Below are 25,540 nucleotides of genomic sequence, written 5' to 3' on the forward strand. Positions count from 1 at the left end.
TCCTTCACGTAACTTCCTCAGAAAAGCTGTAGGGATAAAAATGTATCTTCCTCTCACCTCCTTCCTAAATTTCTCCTAAATTTTTCAAGAGCTTCAATACTTGTGGTCAAACTATCATCCTTCCTGTTCTCAATAATCTTGCAGCTCCTGAACTAGCAGAAAACAAATAATAAAAGTTTCTTTCTTGGCTTTAAAGGTATATATATCTGTTCAATAATGCCACTGGGGAAATGCTCAGGGCTGCCGCGCGCCTGCGCAACGCGTTTTCGTGTCCTCTGGGCGGCGGGCCATGTCCCTGCCGGGCCGCCGTATCCGGCCTCGCGCGCCCCCGGCGGTGGAGAAGGAGCTGCGCTCGAGTCGGCGGGACTTCCGTGTTGGCGGGCTTCTGAACGCTGCCATGGCGGCGCAGACCGTGCAGAACGTTACGTTGTCTCTCACTCTGCCCATCACATGCCACATTTGCTTGGGGAAGGTAAAGGGTGTTGTGGAGACCGGGGTGGCGGTTGCCGGGCCCGCCGAGACGGAGGGTGGGCGCGATGGTGGGCGGGGACGCGGGCGTGCGAGCTGGGCGGACTCGGGTTCTAATCCAGCCACCTCGGGAGGCTGCGATCGGGAGGGCCCGGCAGGTGCGCGGCCGTTAGCGGATCCCGCCGGGCGCCTTTCCGAGCCGGGTGGCCGCTTCCCGGGGCCAGGGCGGCCCCGCCCGCCCCTCCGGCCTGGCCCGGGGGGCGCTCGCCGGCCAGGCCCCGGCCCTGCAGGGCCGCCCGCACGCGGCGTCCGGGGCCCTGGAGCCACCCGCGGGCGCTGTGCAGCCCTGGGAGCCGCGCCAGGGGTCCCTGAGCCCCCGGTGCCGTCGGTGTCCCCGTGCTGCGGCCTACCATGCTGCGCCTTGCAAGAGCCTCGTTCTCTTGAGGCCTTGAGGGTTGCCTTTGCTCTAGGGTGCGAATTCGGGAGAAAAAATAATAATATATTAATCACTCCCCCCACCCTCCCCGCCCCGGGTGTTTAGACCGAGAGATGGGGTTCTTTTAAACTCCTGGCCGGGATCACTTCAAACGTCTGGAGGACCGGCGTCTCTCTCGCTGGGATACGTGTTTGCGAAACCATGTGGTGGAGAAAGTAGTTCTCCATTAGAAATGGAGTTTTTGAATGTCCTCGTGCCGTCCTCTCCCTCGCTTTCATTTCCGTTCCTACCTCCTCCCATCCATGTGTTTTTAAGAGCACATTCCTTTACCCCTGTGGATCAGGAACCTGCGTGGATGGATGCTGGCACAGTCTGGTTATGTTTTTTGTGTGTGTTTTGCTTTGTTTGTTTTTTTGTTTTGTTTTTTTTGTTTTCCGCTCTGAATTGTTGGTTAGGTTTGTGGCATGTCTGGTTGTGTAGGCCACTAGGCCACGGCTGAAAAACTACAGCCTCAGACTTAGCACCGAGAATGGCAACTTCACGGAGCAAAACAAAGATGTGACGGCCAGCCAGGATGATCACCTGCTTTAGGTGGGTTGAGTATGTCACTTTGCTGAGTTCAGGATGTTAGAAAGAAGTCAAGATTGGACTCATATCTATTGCTCTTTTATTTATTTGTTTATTTTGTGCTAGTCCTGGGGCTTGAACTCAGGGCCTGAGCATGGGCTTTTTCCTCAAGGCTAGCACTCTGCCACTTGAGCCACAGCACCATTTCTGTCTTTTTCTATGTATGTGGTACCAAGGAATCAAACCCGGTGCTAGGCAAGCACTGTACCACTAGGCCAAACTCCCAGCCCCACACTTTTAATTCTTGATTCCTATGAGAATCAGATGTAAATCAGATGACTTGATCAGTCTGACTGGAGAGACAGTGGAAGGCTGTCGCAAGGGTGGTACTTGAACTTACGTTGGCCACCATTACCTCCATGTTTGGCTACCAGAAGAGGAAATGGGTATGATTCCCAAAAGTATGTATTAAACCGGAAGTGGATTTCCCCCAACACTAGCCTTAAAGCTGATTCCAAAAAATATCCTGGAATAGATAATTTACTTTTATTGTAGATATCTAGTTTCCATGAGTTCATAAGCTGTCTTTTTTATTGAAAATGTTCTGCCCATTTGATTCAATAAAGCTATATGTATTCTATTTAACAAAAGGAATACTAATGGGGATACAGAGGTCAGAGTGACTCATTAGTTGTTTGTGTGTTCGTTTTTCTTCAAGAGGATTTCTTGTAATGTGTGTGAGTGGATTGAGAAGAGGGAAAATCGCCGATTACAGATCCTTCTATCTTCATTTTAAATATCTTATTCTCCATTCATACTGCCTGGGTTCTGCCATTTGCTACTTATATAATATTGGGCAAAGTATTCAACATCACTGAGACCCCCATGTCCTCACCTCTAAAATGGCAATGGTAATAAACTCTTGTTTGTGGGGAGGATTAGTTGAAACGCACTAGTCAATAAATGTTAAGCTTTTTCTCTGGGCATTGAGAAAGACTTTCTAACTGAGGATACCATATTTTTCCAGTAACCATGCTTTCCACGGTCCACTTGTGGAACGTGCCACAGTAAGAGCAAGCAGTGTTCCATATTACTGTTGACTTTTCTAATCCAATTTGCTCTTGCTATTCATTCACCCCACATACCATATTTGTGGAGTACCAGATAAACTGCTTTTCATTTGGAAAGAGATCAAGTTTTCTGCTTCCTAGTATCAAGGTTTTTGTTTGATATTAATGGCAAGCTTTTTCGCCAGAATAGCGGGAAAATAAACAAATTTCCTGTCGTTCTGGGCTCTTACCCCGTAGTAGTACTGGCTATTTTTCTGCTGGGAATACTATTACTACCTTACCTTACCCCCTTATGATTGATTTAAACTGCTGAAAAGATAGGCAAGGGGTAAAGCCTTATGCCGTGTCAAGTTCTTGCTCTGATTTGACAAAATTTATTAACCAGTATTCCCTGGGACTGTTAGTAAAAGTAAACCCATGTATCAGTCCTCATTACCTCAGAGTCCCAAGAATGGATTGAAAGTTTATCCCCAGCTGTCACTGTATTTGATTTTCGTACCCCGTGTCTTGTATATACACGTTCATCTGAATTGGGGAAGGGAAGAGGAACAACATAATGGTGAGAAAATGGACAAAGGGTAAACCAATGCAACAGTGACACAAGACAATATGTTGGAAATGAACTTTACAACTACAACTTAAGGAGAGTGGGAAGAGTGAAAATGGGAGAAAAATGAGGGAGGGGGTAACAATATTTGACAAGAAATGTACTCATTACCTTACCTATGTAACTAACCCCTCTGTACATCACCTTGACAATAAAAGTAAATTTAAAAATCTTGCACGTAATTATTGCAAGTCATTTGTCATGCGGAATACAAATTGTATATTTTTATTTCTTTTTCTGAATTCAGAATGAAGAATAAAGTCACCTATTTCTCTTATATACCTAATGCGTGATTTAAAAATTAACTCTAAAAAGTGTTGGTTCCTTCACAGTTATCTGGATTGTTATATAATCATTGACATAATTACTTTATAAATAGGATTCCAGTTTATCTAGAGAGGAAGGTGGGGGAGGAGAAATGGGTTTACCTACATAAGAACAAAGAGCCAGATTATTGCAACATCATTATTAGATTACTTGATTCTTACAGTTTTGAAGTTCTAGAATCAAGTCGTTCAAGACATTTATTTCTTAGCTTTTTTAGTTTTTAAATTCTAGCCAGGCATTGTGGCTTAAATGTTATAATCATATAGATTCAGAGAATTGTGATTCAAGGCCAGATGAAACAAAGAGTTATAAAAAGACCTCATTTAATTAGCTAGTTGTGGTGGCACATGAACTCAGCCGAGGTTGTAGATTGGAAAAGTGTATGGTTTCAATCCTAAATCTACATACATCATTGTCTTTTAAAAACTATATGGAAATACATCAGTAACAATACAGTAACAATCTCACAATGTTGAGATTTCAGTGATTTTTATTTACATTTTGTATTTTCCCTATTCTATGACTGTTCTACAAATATGAATTTCAACACAAAATAGGCACTGTTTTGGAGATTATTATTCAAGGTTATCTCAGTATTTCAGAAATCAACTAATTGTCATATTAATGTCTTTAAAAGATGTGCTTATATAACAGTTTCTGAAGAAAAAGTAACAGAATTCAACATCTCTTTGTGGTAAAAATTATGAGTAGAACATCCCTAACCTGCTTAATGGGTAGACTTAACTCTCAAAGTTCAAGAAGGAGGCAATTTAAAACTTCCATGATTGTTAACTACTCAAAATATGACCCAGTGGCCAAATCCCAGTGCCCTTGGATCTAAGTGAGAAGTGCAAGATTTCAGGCCATGTCCTAGGTGACAATTTAACAAGATCTTTAAGTAGGCATAAAGCTCTTGTAGATCAGAATACGATTTGGAACTATATGGCTTTGGGAATCAAGCTTATCTCCTTAGAATCTGGCTTTGAAACTCACCTAACCTTTCTGGTTCCCAGATTCCTCATCCATAATATGGAGAAGATTTTATCTCCTTTACTAGGTGGCCATAAGGATTAAAGTAAGTAGTAAGTGTTGAAGGTTTGAGCTTTATCTAGGTTATCGTCCCAGAAGCTTAAGACATGCAGGTTATCTTATCATACAAAGATAAATTCACTGTAGGATGACAAGTACAAAAACAAAAACCTTCTATTCCAAAACAAAATAGGCAAAAACAGGAGACCTGAAAAAAAAAACAAACAAACACAGTTCCAGTGTAGCTCCAGTGGTAGAGTACTTGCCTAGCAAGAACAAGGTTTCTGAGTTCAAGCCCTAATACCACTGGAAAAAAAAAAAATGCCCAAGGATGAATAGTGTGATCTTTATAGTCATTCCTGTACTACAGTTCTTTTGAGTCTTACTGGGAACACCCATAATGTTTTGGCAAGGTATAAACAAAGAATACTCTTTCAAATATAACATTCCTCCACCAGGTACAGTTGGCTTTTGTCTTTCACAAGAATGCCCAAAGGGCAGGGGAGTTGTTTTGAAAATAATTGCCAGAGCAGTTGTAGTTTCTGTATCCCCATTTTCTCCATCAGTGCCTAGTCTCTTTAGATGTACATTTTCTATTTTTTTTTGATTCCTAAATTATTGTTTGTGAGACTAGCTCCAAGGAAGAAAAGGATGGTGATTTTACCCAGGAATAACATTGAATACACATTTAGGCTCTATCATTTATAAATTATATCATTATTTTATCCTGTGTCATTGTTTTCCACAGCTGAAAATGTATTTAATACAACCAACGTCATTAACTTAGGAAGTTCAGAATGTTGATAGTGCCAAAATGTCAGCATGAAAATAGTAATGCGCAACTTTGAACATGCCCGTTTGCAGGTACATTTGCTATGCTGAGAAAGTGGTTTCGGTCAGCTTCTTTTAAGACTAAGCTATTGGCTGGGTGCCAATGGCTCGTGGTAGCTATTCAGGAGGCTGAGATCTGAAGATCTCAGCTACAGCACAAAATAGTCCGTGAGACTCTCGAACTAAGCACCAAAACACCGGAAGTGGAACTGTGGTTCCACTCAAACAAAAATGCTTAGAAGCATCACCAGACCCTGAGTTTAAGTCCCAAGACTAGGGGAAAAAAAGGTTTTTTTAAAAAATTGAACTGTCTTCAGATAGAAAAAATAAAATGAAGTAATACCAAAGTTTAATATAGAATAATATGAAAATGCACCAAGACTGTCTAGTGAGGAGGGGCTACTTTTAACACACTCTTGTCTTTTCTTCCTCCTTTATCTTGCCTGCCTTAGGGAGGAATTTTACCTTAGAATATCACTTCAGCATGTTTAGTCCAGATGACTTTGGAATCATAATGTCATTTGCTGTTGTGTGCATTTTTAATTTCTTAAGGGTACTGTTTTATTTCTGCAGATTTCATTGAGATTTATATTGAGTAGAAACACTGCTGACATGTCTTGGGATTTATTAAAATTTACTTGATTTGTTTGTGTTTTTTACATTGTAGGTTCTTTACACTTACTGCTGCAGGTTATAGTTAGATAAATGACAAGTGAGTTGTTTAGTAGTTCTTTCTCCTTGGTAAATTTCTAATCTAAGCTAAATTTATGCTACCATCTACAAAACATCTTAACTATTTCAAAACTTGAACAGAGGGATAGTAATAACACCAAGCATCTTAGTGCAACTGATTGACCCGTGAATGACATTGTTAATGGGCCTTAGCAGACAGAACCATCTAGTCTGCCTGTAAATTAGATTTTAAAAAATGTAAAGTTATATGCTTCTAAGACATTCCATGTTACTGGCATTTCTAACTATCTTGTGGTCTCTAATTATAGCTTTGATTTCAGTCTCACAGCTTCCCACAGTCTCTTACCGTAGGGTCTACATGCAGAAAGTCATGCTTGGCCACTGTGCACCACCTGGCCTCAGGGATTGCCTTTGAAATCTCAGTGAAAGCCTCCAGGACTACATGTTTGGCAAATCATCATCATGTGGATAGGCTCAGGGCAAGTTGTCCTGGGTCAAGTTGTAGCCAGTACACGTCGTATCCGGGCCCCTGTGAACCACTGCTATAGTGCCTTAACAGCTGAGCACGGGAAAATTCATCCTGTGAAAGAATTCCTTATGTATCTCTTGTTAGAGCAAGGACTGCTAAACCGAAGGAGGTCTTTCAAACAAATTTATACTTCTACACCTTTGTGCCTGTGATGAGTCAATGTATTGACTCTGCATAACTCAGGGCTGGCTCTGGTTCTCCTCACATTTCCTTGACAGCTTCCCTTCAGCTTTACTGAGACCTGTCCACTGACTTTCTCTGATGCAGTGCCATCATGACCACTTAAGTGCTGGTTTCCTCACTGTTCGTGGTCATGTGTTATCATCACTTTCCTCCCCCTTCCTCCTTGGCAAAACCCCAACTCTGGGTAAACCAAACTACTTATCTACTTCCTTCCTGAAGAAAAATACACACGTATGCTAATTGGGTGTTTTGTTTTATTTTTTTGCATTCAAAACCACAGACCTCAAATAGGAACTGAACCATCTGAGCATTCTTGCTGTGTAGCCCTAATCAACTCAGCTTTGTCACTCTTCAAAATACCTGCTTTCTTCTCAAATTTAGATTCTGCCTAGACTTTGTTCAGCTGATACCCTCACTTCATGTTTGATGACACAAATAAGCAACTGGGATCATTGGAACATACATTCCCTCATCTTTTTCTCCAGTAACTCTTGTAGCCCCTTTATATTTGTTCACACACTCCTATCCCTGTTTCAAAAGAGCACCGATCCTCACCCCTGTATAAGGAAAAACCTTATGCTATGGATCCACTTCTCTGACTTAAGAATTTTACTACATAACCTTATTGCTAATGTCCTTTCTGAATTCGTATCATTGCCTTTCTTTACATCAAAATTAGAAGGAATTATCAGTATTGTATTTTTACTTCATTTTTAGTTGTCTCTTGATATCCAGCCAGTTTCTATTATATCACTGTTGTTAAAGTAGATACTATTCAGAGGTGATAACTTCCTTCGTTAGTCAAGTTTTTTAAATTTGGGGGTATAAAGCAAATGTATTTGGAGGTGGGAGGCTACAGAATACACGTGGCTGTGTTTTGTAATAACATGTAATACAATTTCAGACTCACCTGCCACTTGACTGACCGTGAACTATGCTCACAGATGAGCATTCCTTCCTGGAAAAAGCACTGTGGAAAATGAGTTTAAGACATGATAGTTCATTGCCTTTGGGGGTTTTAAAATTAATTTTGTCAAACTTGTGTGTTCTGGTCTTGGAACTTGAACACAGGGCCTAAGATTCTTTGCTCAATCATTCAAGGACCTACCGCTTGAGCCAAAGATCCGCTTCCAGCTTTTTTTTGGTAGTTAGTTGCAGTTAAGAGTATAAACTCATAAGTAAATATTCTGGGTGTTATGCAGTGTATACAAAGGGATTAACGGAAATAAGGTAGATTCCAGGGAGACTTCAAATAGGGTACTTCCTTAGAAAGTAACATCGAAGTTCTACAAAATAAAACACCAGGAGATGAGTACTGGGAAGGGTTAGGCAATGTGCATCCTACAAAATTAAGAGTGAAGAAAAGTGTGTGTAGGGGAAGGATGGATGGGAATGTTGAAAGGGGTGATGAATCAAGATTGCTTTGTTACATAGAAACTTTTAAAAACTGGTAAAATGGGGCTGGGAGTTTGGCCTAGTGGTTAAAGTGCTTGCCTAGCATGCATGAAGACCCGGGTTCGATTCCTCGGTACCACATACATAGAAAAAAGCCGGAAGTGGTGCTGAGGCTCAAGTGGTAGAGCTCTAGCCTTGAGAAAGTCCAAGGACCGTGCTCAGGCCCTGAGCTCAAGCCCAGGACTGGCAAAAAAAAAAAAAACAAAAAAAAAAACTGGTTAAATACAACATATCCCCCAAAAAAGTGTCATGGGCTACATTATGTTCGCCAGATAGAAGGTGCATTACTTCTCATGCATTGATACCCTTTCTCATGTCTTGGACCCCATTTCCCTTGTCGAACTCTTTTTAACAGAATAAGTTGGAGCTTAAGCTTCCTCAAGAGAAAATTTAAATGTATCTTTAACTACCTTCTCATTTTGGTTTTCTTAGATCAATGTTCATAATCAAGAGGGCGCCAGAATGTTTTGAAAGTCAATCTGAGACTTGAGTGAGAGCTCTTTGCAATGAGACTTCAGTGTTTACCTGTCGTGAACAGATGCATCCATGATTTCATGGAAATTAATGAGTATTCACTGTCTTTTTCTAAGCCAGATATAGAACATTGCATGTGTTTTCTCTCAGGAAAGTAGTCTGTGGTGGAATTGTCTGCTTCTTCATTCCCCTATGTTTACTCTGCTTTCCTTTTGTTTTCTAGGCTAGTCCCTAGCACAGATGGATCCTATTTAGTATTGTCATTAAAATGTATTGTTGATGTCCAATGAAAATCTGAGTATTCCTGTATTGGTTTGTTTCTATTGCTAAATTTTTACCACGTGAAAAAAATCTAATATTAATATTAATATTAGCCTTGATATTTTTCAAATAGCAAATTTAGCAATAAATACTTCTCTGTGGAGAGTTTCCTGAGTAACAGAATGTGGCATTGTATCCTAATAACATCTAATTCCTTCCACAAACTTCTTTGGAGAACCTTATTAAATACTAATTTAATTCCTAGGAACTGGAGTCTTAAGAATGAGAACACTCTTTAAAAGTCTGAGACTGGGGGGATGGGAGTTTGGCCTAGTGGTAGAGTGCTTGCCGAGCGTGCATGAAGACCCGGGTTCAATTCCTCAGTACCGCATACATAGAAAAAAAGCCGGAAGTGGTGCTGAGGCTCAAGTGGTAGAGCTCTAACCTTGAGAAAGCCCAAGGACAGTGCTCAGGCCCTGAGCTCAAGCCCAGGACTGGCAAAAAAAAAAAAGTCTGAGACTGGGGCTTGAACTAATGGGTCTCACTTAGGCAAAGGCTGCTGCCCGGTTTGGCCACACCTTGAGTTCCAATGGTTGCATTCTAAAATCATGAGTGGTTCAGAATACTCCATATCTGCCACATACCCAGGCTACTTAAGTACTATGATTGGCGGCAGTCAGCATTTACCCTGTGCATTTGCCGTTATACATATTATGGTGTGAGGAAATATGATTGGCCAAAAGTTTGACTTCGGGGTTTTGCTATAACTATGTTACAAGAATATTCTTTTCTCTGTTCTTTTTTTCCTCCTATTGAAACACTACAACCAAAGCACTCAGCCTAGCACAATATTTGTAAAGATTTTTTTTCTTGCTATATTTACTTCACAGAGGGGTTGGGTAGGTGGGGAAAGAGACAGAAAGAAAATGTGTTTCTGAAAGCAATTTGTAAAATAGGATGTAAATGTAAGATATTGTTATTTGTTCTTGTTTAATGGAATGCAGGAATATACTGTAAATACAGAAATATAAACAGTGAAATTCTCCCTGTGTAACTAATGTAGAGCTACATAAATAATAATTAACAAATAAAATGGAGTCTAGGATTTGTGTATATCTGTCACCATGGTTTAAGCTTTACATTTTAAAGCATTGAGATTTGAATTTGTGCCTTTTGGATTGTTTTGATTTGTGTAGCTTTGAAGAATTTGTAGTAAGGGGCTCTTAGTACATTTTGTGTTGTAGTAACAAAATACATGACGCAAATAATGAATAAAGATAGTAAGTTGATTTGACTTATGGTTCTGGTGACTGAAAAGTCCAAGCAGCGTGATGCCACAAGACCCCATGATCTGTGTCACATATGTTGGTGTGTGTGCAGGCGTGGTCGAGGAGTTGGTAAGAAAGGAAGCAAGAAAGAATCCGGAGGCCAGGCACACTCACTGTTTTATAACAACCAAGTCTGGTGGGAATGGGCCAGGACCTATGATACTCAAAGCCTGGCAGATGTCAGTACTTAGTAGCTGCTTGCTTTTATTTTGTGATATAGTGGAATAGGTTGAAGAAAGGACCTTAGCATCCAGATAGATGGTTGAGAAATGGTTGTTTTAAAATTTTTCTAGTTTCTGCCATTCTGTCATTCTGATATAAAGTGGTTTGAGGGCTTATGCTGCAGCCTTCATGGAACATACAGCATTTTCTTGCTTGATCATGAATGTTTACAGAATGAAGCTCCATAATATTTTAGTTTCAATTTTCAAGACAAGCTATATTAGCTCTCGTCTCTGTTAAGCATATATAAAAATGTGGTCAACAAAAGCAGCATTTTTAATTTCTAGGTGTTTCCTCCTAAGCAACTACTCTGCTGTACTTCAGAGGAGCAATTTACTCTAAACTGAACCCTTTGGGAAATCTACGTCTGTTGCCCTGTACTAAGAGTAAGTTTCTTTTTTCAAAGGTTCGCCAGCCTGTCATATGCATCAACCACCATGTGTTTTGTTCTATTTGTATTGATTTGTGGTTGAAGAATAATGGCCAGTGTCCAGCTTGCAGAGTCCCCATCACTCCTGAAAATCCTTGCAAAGAAATCATTGGTAAGAGTCTATCTTATATAAGCATGGTAGATTAGAAGCTATCTACAAACCATGAATATCTGGGGGAAAGACCAAGGTAGATAGTTTTCAGTGGTTTTATTTGATCAACATAATATTGGATGAATTGGTAATTTGTGCAGTGTATGTGTGAGGCAACTGAAGGGCCAAAGTAATGTAAGAGATTATGAGAAAGAACACCTAAAGGCGGTGGAACTGACATTCCAGTAGAGGCTGCATGTAAGCAGAAATCAAGTATCAGTGAAAAGAAGAACTGAGGAGGCTCAGAGATCTTATGCAAAAAAGTTGGTAAAAGTTTTTGTTGTGCCAGTACTGGGGCTTGGCCTGGCCTGCCTGGCCTAGTCTGGCACAGTAACTTTTTCTGTCAAGACAGGAGCTCTGCCACTTGAGCCATACCTCTACTTTGGACTTTTTGATTGTTAATTGGTGAAGAGTCTCATGCACTTATTTTTACTTAAACTGCCATCCTTAGAACTAAGCCTCCTGAGTAGCTAGAATTACTGAGTGCCAGCTATAGACAAGATTTTTGTAATGGAAATGGAAAGGAAAATACTTGATAGGAAGCAAAAGAGTATTGTGAACAGTTTCATAAAATAGATGGCTTTCATGTTGGCCATTCAGCTACTAAAATTAAGGAGGGCCATTTATGCAGTGAAATAAAATCATGAACAAGATTTAGACATAGGAAGTAGCATGAATTTGGATGTGACCAGCAGTATAGTATGGATCTGATTACTAAAATATAGGCTGAAAAGGTAAATTGAGGTTTTTGCTTTAAGAACCTTGAATGATAACAAATGAAGTATTTGCTTCATTTGGGAGGAAGAAGGATGAGGAAAGCATGATAGTTTTGTACAAGAGAGTAATGTCTTAAGGTATGATTTATAACTGTTGCTCAGGTAGTGACACACAGATTGGATGGGGAGAGTGACAGAATGAATATATGTAACTCAAATAGGTAAGAGAGTATGTAGAACTGCATTAAGAATTTTTTTAAAAAGTATTCAGGTGCTAGTGGTTCACATCAGCTACTCAGGAAGTTGAGATTTGAGGATTGAGATTTGAAGCCAACCTGGATAGGAAAGATCTGTTTCTCAAGTGGTAAAGTGTGAACTTTGAACAAAAAAAATGACAATACCCAGACCCTGAGTTCAAGTCCCAGTATTGGCACAAAAAAATTAATGTCACACTAATGCAGATAAGAAAGAGTTAAAATTTGAACTAGGTCTCAGGAAAAGAAAACATTTTAATATACTTTTTAATGTTTTATTCTACTCACATACATTATTTCTTTTAGATTACAAAAATTAAAGCAATGTTTGTTTTTGTTTTAGGACACATTCAGATGTTAACACACCAATAATCCAATAAACATTGAATGTGTAATAAGACATGCATAGAAAACACCTCCCAGAAAACTTAAGGCATTATAATAGCCTAGAATTAGGAGAAATTGACTTAAATGGGGTGTTTATAATGAAATGGAAAGGAAAATACATGCTAAGGAGCAAAAGAGGAAGTAGTGAGTTTGAAAACAAAAGATCCGAAGGAGCTATCATAGTTGGCTCTAAGGTTTCTCTCTTGGCTTCAGGGAGAAGTCTGGTAGAGCACTGACTTTCTGCTGGGGTTGCTACAGAGTAGTAACCTCTCTGTCTCCACAGTTTTCCCTACTGACCTTCACCAAAGCATTAATTACACTTATTCTTCTAGAATAAGAGCTTTGATAATTAAAATGATTGGAATGTTTTTCCCCTTCAACTTTTTTTTAACTTTTCATTTGCTCATATCTAATTGATATTTCATAAACTCTCTCAAATAGTTTCACCCATCCTTGCATTTAGGTAAAATATAATGAAAAAGGTCATCTGTAAAATGCTATTCCTATTGTGGCCCTAAGAAATCCAAAGAAGGTAACCACAGCATGTGATGAGTTCTCAGAAAAACTTCAGATTGCATGTATTTCAAGTCACAATTGTCTGAGATGTATATTGTCTTCGCATAGTGCTAGCTAAATACAATATAGTTATTGGGTTTATTATTTAACCATGGTCTAATTTTCAAATTTGCCAATCCAAATGAGGTAATTATATATAGCCCTTTCTTCCAGAGTTTTTCCTGACAAAATGTCCAGCGACGTAATCACAGTATATTTTACTGAAAGTATTTCTTATGTCTATATAAAGCAATAAAAGAAATAGTTATTTATTTTCCTGCCAAAATCAGAATAAAAATTAGGATTTTTTTTTTCCTCCCTGTAGGAGGAACAAGTGAAAGTGAACCTATGCTAAGCCATACAGTCAGAAAGCATCTCCGGAAAACTAGGCTCGAGTTACTCCATAAAGAATATGAGGTAAACAAGAACTAACGTTTAAAATGATGTCAGCAGTGAATTTCAGGTAAAACTGCATTAACCCAGTCCCTAGACATCCAGTGAAACTTTGTGTTGAGTGCCAGTTAAAAAAATACCATAATAAATGCTTTTTCTTATCTTCTATTTTAAATAGAGAAGCAAGCTTTTTTTTTTTTCATTTAATAAGAAATAAATGGAGAATAGAACTCCAGAGAAAAGGAAAAGGTAGATGCATTTCCTTTTTGGTTTCTTTTCTTTGCCCCCTCTCACCCCCCCATCCCCCCACCCCACCCCCGCCTCCTCCAGTCATGGGGTTTTAAATGTAGAGACCTGGGTGCTATCCCTGAGCTCTTGAGCTCAAAGCTAGCACTCCACCACTTGAGCCATAGTGCCACTTCTGGTTTTCTGGTGGTTAATTAATTGGAGATTAGTCTCCCAGAATTTGGAATTTCATTCCCGGGCTGACTTGGAATCCTGATTTGAGTAGCTAGAATTACAGGCCTGAACCACCAGTGCCTGGCACGATTTCTTTTCTTTTTCAGTAATTTACAATGTCTCCCTCTACAGAGATGATGATTTGTATTGACTCCCTTAAAATTAAGAGATAAAAGAAACCCTCTTGTGCAAGTCTCTCTAAACTCAGTTACCATTGTTCCTTTCTGTAATTTCACTGATGATTACAAGCCTTGCTGATTCAATTACAGTAAACATTGCTTATGTCAGCTATCCACACAGATATCATTGTGAAATATGCTGTTTCCAAGTTGTCTAAAGGTAAATGAGCATGTTGATTTGACATGAGGGTGGAATTTTTCCAAATAAATTCATGCTAATGGAATATATATGTATATATAAAATTAAGCCCAGCTACCATTCTCAAGCTAAACAGAAGATATTATTGATCTCCTGTTTTGATACAGAATATCTTTATATTAAACTATGTACTTGCGAGCTACCTCACAATTTTTTGAAAGGCATTGAATCATAAATATTTGATTCATATATGTGTTCTTCATATACATGAATGTACAACTGCATGTGCCTTTTATTTATTGTATAACTAAAAGAAATTTTGTACTGCTATTTAATGCTGCGTATTATTTTAAAGTAGTATATGATACTACAGTAACTCAATAACTTTCTTTCATAATATTTGATGTAACTACTAGTCAGATTAACCCTTTGAGAGAACACTATCGCTGTCTGCTTTCTGTTGCTGTAACAGAACACTCTAGATTGGGCAGATACAGTGAACAGAAATTGATTTGGTTCATGGTTTCAGAGACAGGAAAGCCCAAGAACATTGTGCCAGCATCTGATGAGAGTTGTGCTGGATCATCCCGTGGTGGAAAACAAGTGGGCAAGAAAGAACTAGAGCAACTGAGCCAGTGAAGGAAGTGTGAACTCTCTTAGGAGGCTGCGCCCTGATAACCAGCTCCTTTCTAAGATAGCATCATTAAATTTTGAGGGCCAGGCCTAAACATTCTCTTTTTTTTGCCAGTCCTGGGCTTGAGCTCAGGGCCTGAGCACAGTCCTTGGACTTTCTCAAGGCTAGAACTCTACCATTTGAGCCTCAGTACCACTTCTGTCTTTTTTCTATATATGTGGTATCAAGGAATTGAACCCGGTCTTTGTGCATGCAAGGCAAGCACTCTGCCACTAGGCCAAACTCCTGGCCCTGTTTTGTTTTTTGTTTGTCTGTTTTTCTGCCAGTTCTGGGACTTGAACTCAGAGCCTGGGCATTGTCCTTAGGCTTTCTCAAGGCTAGAACTCTACTACTTGAGCCGCAGTGTGATACTGAGGAATCAAACCTGGGTCTTAGTGAATTCAAGGCAAGCATTCTACCACTAGGCCAAACTTCCAACTTCTGGATTTTTGGTGTTTGATTTGAAATGGTTAATAGACTTTCTCTGCCCATGCTGGCTTTAAATCTCAATCCTCAAATCTCAGCCTCCTGAATAGCTAGGATTACAGTTGTAAACCACCAGTGCCCGACATTTTTATTTTTAAAATTGCAATTATCATTGAGTTAAATTACCGGCACTATAAATGTCAGTTTTTATTAGAGTTGGGATATTTTTTGAAATTTTAAACAGTATTCCCCTTTTCCTTATAAAACTGTTATGAAATGTAAAGATTATATATGTAAAGAAATTTGCATATAAAATTTGAAAACATACTAGCTTTGGTTTTTGTTTAGTGTGTTAATGTGTTTATAGTGTCCTTGTCTCTTTAGTTACTATGTGATAATTTTTCCAGGATGAAATTGATTGTTTGCAGAAAGAAGTAGAAGAACTTAAAAGTAAAAATCTCAGCTTGGAGTCACAGATCAAGTCTATTCTGGATCCTCTGACCTTGATGCAAGGCAATCAAAATGAAGACAAACATCCAGTTGCAGATACCCCAAATAAAACTGACCAAGATACTGCAGAAGAATGGAAGAAGAAACTCAGAACAGCTAAAGAAATCTATGAAAAAGTAAAAGATGATGTGGATAAATTAAAAGAGGTAAGGTGTGATGATTCTTGTTGTTTGTGGGGCTAGTTGTGGTTTTTTTTCTTAAAATCTGTAATTTTAAGTACCTTCAAAAGTATAAATAGCCACATTATCTTGACTCATCCTTAGAAAAATATGTGTGAAAACAACAGAAACCCCTGGATGGTCATTTGTATGCAGTAGGAAAACTTTTTCCCATCAAATATCACTAGCTACCAAGAACTGTCAGGTCATTCCATTTGTGACTAATTGGAAACGCTGTAGTGCTTCTATGTGAGACTGCATCTTCTGGAAGACTAACATCAGTTTAAAGGATATGTTTCTGGTTTCCCTCCCTTTTGTGGTTTGCCTTAATCCTTTTTAAAGCTTATGTGATGGTACTCTATGCATAAAACACATACCCATTTCCTTACCTATTAAGAAAAGGTTTGACCATAACTTTCATATCACTATTATTATCTGATGTTAATAGAGTCTAGATAGTTAAAAGTTAAATGACTAATGCAGAGAGGTTTGACCACCTGCTTTATACTGCTCCACCCAAGAGTATCATGTCTTATAAGACTGGCTCATTTTTTCCAATTCTGTTTCCATCCATGTAAGATAAGAGAACGTAGGTGAATGGTAAAAGATATTCCCATTTTAAGCTCCATGCTGTCTGCCCTACCAATAAGTCAGGTGCAATACTACTTTATTGACTAAAGACCAGCCTTGGCTTGACTTCTGATTTATCTGCCCTGGAAAAAGTTGTATTGAATAAGGTGGTTTGTAATACTCTGCCGCTATTTGCATTCCCTTGGAAAATTAATCTTCTGTTGGATTACTAAATCATTAGTGGTCTCTATATGAGAATTTTTAGAAGCACCATTGTATTTGGTTCTCAGATCTTCATTGAGGTTAAAAGAAAAAAACATTTTCTACATATAAATGAGCCCACAAAGGATTAAAACAAGGGGAAAGAAAACCTCTTTCAGAAAAAAAGGGGGCTATATATACAGTTATGTTCAGTTTGTTACAAGTTTGGGAATGTGCAGTTTCTAATATATTGCTGGCCAACCTTAAGTATTAATGTGTTGATTTGTTAGAAGACAAGAAGAGAAATGTCAACTGAGAAGTAGCAGTATTTATTAATCTTGTATTTTCTCCTTCAATTTCTATGACTCTTAAGCTGTCAGTTTGACATGGGGTCTCCTTCCTAGTAATAGTTTTTTGGAAAGAAAAAAAGTTTAGACTTTTAGAACAAGATGCTCTATGTGAAAATTAACCTGGGCTCATAGATGTAGTATAGCAAATAGAACAGTTTCAAATTCAGTACTCCAGAACAATTTATAATATTTATTAAATCCATTTTGAATGCGTAGTGATGGTATTGGGTAATAGACTGTAAATCAGAGCATAAATGAATGAGAAAATACAGACTACAGAGAAAAAACCCTCAAATGTGGAGTGCAAAATAATGGTATACTATAAATCAAACACAGGAACATAAAAGACAGAATAAAGGTACTACTTAAGAGCAAAATGTTTTCCTGGACAAGGTGAGTTTTTAACTATCATGAGGCTGGTATTTTTACTCAGTCAGAATTGAGATGCAGAATACCTGAAGTCTTTATTACTGTTTTAGGTACAGTAAATAGGCAGAGCTCCACTTTTTTGTACCCTGTACTCACCTAACTCTTGAACTTGAGAATTCGGGGAAGAGGGTTGGAAATCAGATGAGTTTCTAATTTAAGCTTGGTTGTTATCATCAAAAGTCATTCACTAAGTGCCTCCCTTTATGGTGCCATGCTTGAAAGTTTAATTCATTTTCTGTATGTATGAGGAAGTAAATGGCTTTCCTTGGATCTTCAGAGGAGGAGTAATGATATTTATCAGTCACTTAAAGAAAATTAACCCTCCATAGTTCTGGTTGGTATACCACCATGAAGGTAGTAAACAGGTGTTCAGAAACCAAAAGGAACTGAGATGAACCTAAGAGCATTAGACTATATGCCCAAAAGAATGTCACTCTTAATGACCATTGTGATGTATTTGCATGTAGATGGGTAAGTAAAGCAATCCAAAGATCTGGGAGTTAGAAGCATTGTTCACATTTCTAAATTTATGTTTTCGAACCACAATCCTCAGATCTTAACCTCCTAAGTAGCTAGGATTACAGGCGCGAGCCACCAGCACCTAGCTTTAACCCCCCCCCTTTTTTTTTTGACAGTAGTTCTTGTGATTCACTAACTTTGGATGTAATGTTCTAATCAGAGAATTATTTTGGACACTAGTCGCTCTTTCCTATATTCCTAACTACTCAGGTGGCTCAAATCTGAGAACCATCATGTCCATGGAGGCCAGCCTGGACAGAGTAGTCTGTAAGATTCTTAACTTCACTTAGCCAATAAAAGGCCAGAAGAGGGTCTGTGGCTCCAGTGATAGACTGTCAGTATTGAGGGAAAAGCTAAGGGATAACACCCAGGTCCTGAGTTCAAGCTGCAAGACTAGTATGCTCACACACACAGAATTTCCCTTGTAAAGTGAGTGAGCTTGATTTTTTTGTTTTTGTTTTGTAACTCAGTCTGGCCTGGAAGTTGATACTTCTTTCTGGATTGCAGGCATGCACCACTATGTTGAATTGAACCTCTAGATTTTCTAGCTGTTAGTGTCTTGTTAGGTATTTTTAAGTATACTCAGGGGAAAAGCAAAAAGCAAAGGAGACTGCATGGAATTTCTTAGAAAATGCCTGATTTTTAGGGTCCCAGAATTGTGAATCAGAGAAACCAGAGCATTAGGAAGGCTTTTTTTTTTTTTGCTGGTCCCAGGGCTTGAACTCAGGGCCTGAGCACTGTCCTTGAGCGTTCTACAAACACTTGAGCCTCAGCACCACTTCCAGCTTTTTTCTATGTATGTGGTACCAGGGAATCGAACCCAGGGTTTTGGTGCATGCTAGGCAAGCACTCTACCACTAGTCAAACTCCTGGCCCTAGGAAAACTTTCTGAAGAAAGAAAACAAGTATATAGTTATCACTAGAAAAGTATTTTCCAATAAGCAAGTAATAAGTCTGATAGCTTAAGAGATAAAACAAGCATTAGTTTGTAAATATTTGCATTTGGTATATCACCTTGATCAGCATTCTGTTATAAGAAAGTGTGTGGATGTGTGCACGCATGGATAGGAGATTTGGAAAGTGCTTGGGGAATATGGATTTAAATGCTTAATTGTGTTTTGAGTTTCATTTGAGTTACATGTGTTATTCCTAGTGGTGATTTTAAGTTTCTAAAGGCCATGTTCTAGTATTTAGGTTTTATAACTATTGCTCTAAAAACTGCAAATGGCTTGTTATAATTTTTACAAGGCACTTGTATTTTGCTTTGTGCTTAATTATTTCAACTCTTCTTTTAAGGCAAATAAAAAATTGAAATTGGAAAATGGCAGCCTGGTGAGGGAAAATTTGCGACTGAAGGCTGAAGTTGATAACAGATCACCCCAGAAGTATGTATTGATGTATTTTGCTCGAAGAGCAATGTTTCTGATTTGGACTAGACTACTGAGATCGTGTGGGTGGTTTTTTGTTTCTTGTTTTTTAATTTTCTCTTCATTCTTATTTAAGCCAATATACAGTGTCTTGCCTTTAAAAATCCCTGCGTGTTTTTTGTCATTGGTAAAATCTTCCTTTCAGTTGAGGCTAATTTTGAAGACAAGATTTTATTATTCCTTTTCCTTCTCTAACGAGAGGAATGCTTAATGTGATCTAAAAACAGGAGAATTTTTACATCTGTAGTCTCTCTGAGGGATGGTATATCAAAACTCCATTATTCTTATCCAACCGCTAGATTTCATTTCTTTGTATTGGAAACTAAGAAGGGGTGAATAAGCAATGGAAACTGGGCCTAACACAAATAGGTGTCTGCTTATCATTTGGAAAGAAGGTGCCTCCAGTTTAAATATATATATATATAGTATCAGGAAATGGTAATCTAGTATAGCATCAGGAAATGGTAAAAGACAATCATAATTAGAGCAGAATTTACTAACCAATGGAGAAAACATAGGTTTTTGCTTTCCAGTAGTTCCTTCCCCTTTGCTCTTTACCCACATTTTTCCTTCATTTCAGATAATATCCTACTTTGACAAACTAGTGAAATATACTTAGGAAAGGTTGCTGTTATATGGTGGTTTGAATCTCTGTTCCTGTCATTAATTGGCAACTCGCCTTGCCAGTCATAGTAATGCTTGTCCATTAGCCATTTCCCACAGCAGGCTGAATGGAATGAAAGCTATTTTGCTTATAGCTTTTATTTCTTGAAAAGTTGCCCACTGTGCTTCAGAGTTAATGCCAATCACAAGAATGGGTGTTTTTAAATAGCCATGCCTTCCATAGAGAACTTCATCCTAAGTAACCCAGCCTCTGGAGGTCTGCTTGCAAACAAACATCTGAATCTAATATAACTGCATGATTTGCCATGTTCACCTTCCATTCTTTCCCTTCGTGGGAAGGGAACAGTTTCACTTAAAAAGTGATTTGAGCTGACCTGTTGTGTTCCAGATCAATTTGTAATGCATTGAGGTATTAAATGCATTTCATTTGATTTATAGCCTTGTTTACTCTATATCACCAAACCCTAGTGGAATTTAAAGAGAAGCTGACCACAGCTGAAAATAGCCAGATATGGTTCAGTGAAGAACACTTCTGTTTGTACAGAAAAATGTGCGAAATTTCAAGAATTTAAAAGCCATGCTTAGAATCCTAGCTCCTGAAGAGGCTGAGATCTGAGGATCGCAGTTTAAAGTTATCTTGGACAGAAAAGTTTGTGAGACTGAGCTCTAATTAACTGCTAAAAAGACAGAGGTAGAATTTTGGCTCAAGTGGTAGGTGACTAGCTTTAAACACAAAAGCTAAGGGACAGTTGTACCCAGGCTGAGTTCAGACCCTACAATTGATTTTCCATACTTGGAACTTTAACTCTGGGGCCTTGATCTCAAGATTGTGCACCATTTTCTGAATTTAAATTTATCTATTTGGACTTTGTCTTTCGAATTCATTTTTCACCATACTCAAAAGTATTTAATATAAAACAAATTACTTAAATCTTTCCCCAATGTTTTCCTAAAGTGAAATCCAAGCTCTACAAGCTATTGTATGCTCTTCCTCTTCCCTTGCATCTCGTTCTCACTCTGCCAACTCATGGTGCTCTAGTGTTTTCATCCATCCCTTTATGAAATGTGCTGGGCTGTGTCCTCTGCTTAGAAAGTTGTGCTTCTAGCCAAGGATTATGGCTCATGCCTGTAATCTTGGCTACTCAGGAGACTGAGATCTGAGGATCATGGTTCAAAGCCAGCCCGGGCACTAAGACTATGAGACTCTTATCTCCAATTAATCTCTAGAAAACGGGAAGTGGGGCTGTGGCTCAAGGGTAGTGCGGTAGCCTTGAGCTGAAGAGCTCAGGGATAGCGCCCAGGCCTAGAGTTCAAGCCCCATGACCCCCTATCCCTCCCCTCCCAAAAAAGAAAAGAAAAGATGTGCTTCTAGATCTTCATGGCCCATTTACAGGGCCCTATGCTCCTCTAGCTCATCACTTCCAGTTCCCTCATTTTGTCTTAGGATAAAATATTAATGGAATCATGCTGCAGGGAAGCAGTAGAGTACTGATATGATCATAGGCTCTGAATCCACACTCCTTAAGACTAAACACTGCCTCTGTTACCCTACCAGCTCCCTGATAAGGCGAATGATACTTCGCCCATGATACTTCACCCATCTGTCATATAAGACATGAACCCAATAGTACTTGTCTAACAAGTTGTCATCAGAGTTAAACTTGAAACGCACATGTAATAGTCCAGAGTTAGCACTCAGCCAGCATTATAGTATCATTCTTTATAGCCCTTATCATTCTTTGAAGTTATGTGTACATTTAATTGGGTGATCTGTTTGGTATCTCTTACCCTAGGTAAGTTCTTAAACTCCACAGGAGAGAACTTTGCTGCATGTCTGTTTCTCTTCTAAAACTCTAGTGCCTGAGAGGCATCTGATAAATACTTGTTGAATATTTGAATAAGTAAGTAAACAACGTGGGGTAAATTACTTAGCTTCTTGGTGTCATTATTTTCTTTATGTAAAATGTGAATAATGTGTTATCGAAAGGCTTATCAAAATAATCTGCTGTCCTTTGTAGCATCTGCATTAGAAAAGAGGTTGAGGTAAGAAGAATGTTTGTTTTGTGTGTATCTAAATGATCATATCCATTATCCTCATTCATCTCACAAAACACTATTTATCTTCTTTTCTTCTTCCTCTCCTTCCTAATGGCTTTACTATTTATCTGGTTACAAACCTCAGTCTTAGTTTTTTATATCACTTCTCACATGTTGTTCAGAATGTTTTTCTGAATCTTCTTTTAAATGTCCTGTGATGGTTTTCTATTCATTTCATTAGATTAGGTCCACATTATTCTCATGGTAATAACCTTTTTATTGCTTACCTTGTTTTTCCCCCCATGACAAACTGTTGAATTCCTGCTGTATTTCTGCCTGAATTCTATAACAATACATTCAGATCACTCCCCTGTTTAATAACTTTTGGTGTATCCCCACTACGTCCATATTAACTCCAGAATTTTGTATGGTATGCAGTGTTTTTGGCTATAGAACTTTCGGCTTAACCCTCTGACTTCTTTGCTGTGACTTTCTCCCCACATCCCTGCCCCTTGCTTTGTACATGCTGAATTTCACCACTCTGACACTGCATTATACCATACTTTATACCTCATTCTTATTCGTGTTTCTTCCTTACTTTCTCAGGCAGTCTCCAGTGGCCTCTTTTTTTGGGGGGGAGGGGGAGTCATGGGGCTGTCCAGGCTGGCTTTGAACCTTGATCCTCAGATCTCAGCTTCCTGAGTAGCTAGGATTACAGGCGTGTGTCACTGAGCCCGGCTGGCCTCTCTTTTTATTCTTCCTAATTTATACCTGTGTTCCTTGTTTGAAGTCACACCCAGATGTCACTTTTCACTCGGGAGGCATTCCATAATTTCCACAGACAGTGGGAACCTACCCTCTGTCTTATAATTATACTCATACCCATTGTTTGAATAATTTAATTGTATACCTGTCAGTTCTATGAGGGTCACATCCAGTTAATCTTCCAGCTATTGGCACTAGTATTTTTAAATGTCCATGTATCTATTTTTATAGAATACATACATACATATACAGATATAGATGTGTCTGTAGGTAGATATTTGTATATATGTACACACATATGCATGCTTATGTGTATATATACATATATATACATATATGCATATATATAAGTACATATGTGTTCCTTCTCTAGGCCCCTGCTAAGGAAAGGTATCCTTGTACTACAATATTTCATACTACTACTTCAAATGAACTAATCAGGGTGTTGAGATTTTGAGCTTCAATCAGGTTCTGGTGGCTCACACTTGTAAGCCTCCCATTCAGGAGACTAAGACCTCTTCTTCCTCATCAATGAGCTGGTCTGGCTTTGACTGTTGACCTCTGTTAACCTATTCTGGCTTCTGTTTTTCTCCATTCTTCTGTGGCACACTTGATGGTTCCTGGTATTTTATCTCAGCCCGGATCTGTTGACTGATTCTCCTGTGCCCTTTGGTTTTCCCAGAAGGGGAATTTGTAGACTCTCAGGGAAGGTTGATGATACCCTACGGCCAGACTGTGACATCTTGGGCTCCTTGGCTGCCTGCAGGGTCCCTACTCTGGATATTCAGCTAATTGGTGATAGACACAGTTGCTGCCGTTTTCTGTCACCTTGTCTTTATTGTTTTGGTAAGGTATTATAGAAGCCTACAATACATGCTCATAACCCAATGATCTGATGGTTAGAGGTATTACAGACTGGTGATCATTCCATATCATTTTTTGTGCAGCCTTTTTGTTTGCTTATTTGTTTGTTGTTGTCCAGCCACCTGTCATTTCTTCTACATTTCTTCATTCTTTTCACCAAAGCATCTGCTGTTCTCATCTGTGCCAGTAGGTTTGCCTGTAAGTTTCCCTGGCAAACCCAGTCTCTTAAATGGAATTTCTTTGTAATATTTTAGTAGCTCGTTTTCTCACAACTACATTTTCATAGGATTCTTAATTTCGCGTCTAGCATTAGCACCTTTAATTTCTGTGCTACACACCTTCATCCTATGTATTAGCATTTCTGTCTTTTGCATGTCTACTTTTTAAAATGTCTTGTGGTTTTTTGTTTTTTTTCTGCTGAGAAACCAGGAATCAGCTGAGCTGAAACAGTTGGCTGTCTTTGTGTTAATGGCATAGTACATGAGGAGTAATCCATCCACCCCTGACTGTGAAAGAGGTGATGGGTTAATAGTCACCTGTTATCGATGAACCTCTGTGTGAGCTGAAAAAGCTAAATGTAGAAGCTTGAGCTTCAGTTAATGTAGTTAACTGGAATTTGAGCCGTTTTTGGGGGGGTGGGTAACTAGTGCTTTTGCACATTGAAACTATGTTAAACGAGGATATCAATCCTGGAGATCTGTCTCATAGGCAAAATCTAAAAGCTGGTCCAGATCCAAAGCTTGCTTTCACATTGTTTTATGGTTAAATCAGTTAGCAAATAAGGTATAGGTATAAAATCAAAGGTTTATGGCCTAGAAATGGGTAGGCTCTCTTCTTGTTCTTCAGTAAAGCCTTTCTCGAGTTTGGAAATCTTGCAATCCCCTGGGCTTAGCAGTAAGTAATCTGACTGCTTGCTTAGCAGAGCAGCTAAGGATCCACAGCTAGTTTAACAGCATAGTACTAGAGCCTAGTTCTTTTGATACTTGTTTCTGATATGTGTTCTTTCTATTTTGTTTACTTTCTTCTGACCCTCTTCAGCCATATATGATTCTTTCTGTGTGATGTACTATGAAAAAAATATGGTCTTGAGATGCTCTTTCTTACTGTAGGTGTAGGGGCTGAAAGGTTTTATCTGTAGGACTTTCATTTTTCTTCTAGTAGAGACATGAACAGTTTTGTACTTTCATAGCTGTTTCGACAAGGAGAGCCATATCTTTTCCCTTACCCAGAATATATACTTCTGTTTACATTTACAAAGTGAAAAATCCTTTAAGCTTCTGTGAGTGAGATTCTGGCAGAGTCCACTTCCAGTATCAATTGCAAATGCTCCCAAACTGCTCTACAGCGTTTCTCTGCATAATGAAGCTTTGGCCATCACTGCTGCTTTGAAAATCAAAGCCTTCTGGTCTCTAATGGAATGTTTACAAAAATACCCCATTTTGAAATTTGCAGGAAAAGGAAGTATGGTAAATGGTTTTAGAAATCCCTCTGGCTTGCTGTGGCATTGCTTCATCTAATACTATGTGCTCTGGAAATATCTAGACTTAGTATAAGAAAGTATTAAAACCCAAAGCTAAAGAAACTATTACATTGTCATATCACATAGAAATATTTTTCTGTATTTTAATTTTTTCTATATTTTAAATTGCCTTTTGCTACCTTGGGTAAGCTGAAAATTCCCTAATGTCATTGTCAAAATTCTCGTTTCAGCACTTTTGACTAAAACAGGAATTTTTTTTGTGGGATGAATCTGTAATTGTTAAGCTTGTATTGTAAAAGCTGTACTTCATTATATATCTTGATTTTTTCTTTCAAGCAAAAATAGTGCAATGCATTTAGTTTAG

General features: G+C 38.7%; 1 protein-coding gene across 1 annotated transcript in view; it reads left to right on the plus strand.

The window, feature by feature from the left end:
• Positions 1-344: 344 nt before the first annotated feature.
• Positions 345-25,540, plus strand: part of Obi1 (ORC ubiquitin ligase 1) — a 30,839-nt gene continuing 5,643 nt past the window's right edge. Inside the window, exons 1-5 of the mRNA XM_090341993.1 lie at positions 345-472; positions 10,887-11,022; positions 13,299-13,390; positions 15,650-15,898; positions 19,276-19,364. Coding sequence (XP_090198119.1) covers positions 398-472; positions 10,887-11,022; positions 13,299-13,390; positions 15,650-15,898; positions 19,276-19,364 — 641 coding nt within the window. The 5' untranslated portion in view covers positions 345-397. The remainder of the gene's footprint in view (positions 473-10,886; positions 11,023-13,298; positions 13,391-15,649; positions 15,899-19,275; positions 19,365-25,540) is intronic.

The sequence above is a fragment of the Megascapheus bottae genome, chromosome 11 (genome assembly GCF_031878675.1).
Source record: "Megascapheus bottae isolate mThoBot1 chromosome 11, mThoBot2.hap1, whole genome shotgun sequence".
Taxonomy (NCBI): Eukaryota; Metazoa; Chordata; class Mammalia; order Rodentia; family Geomyidae; genus Megascapheus; species Megascapheus bottae.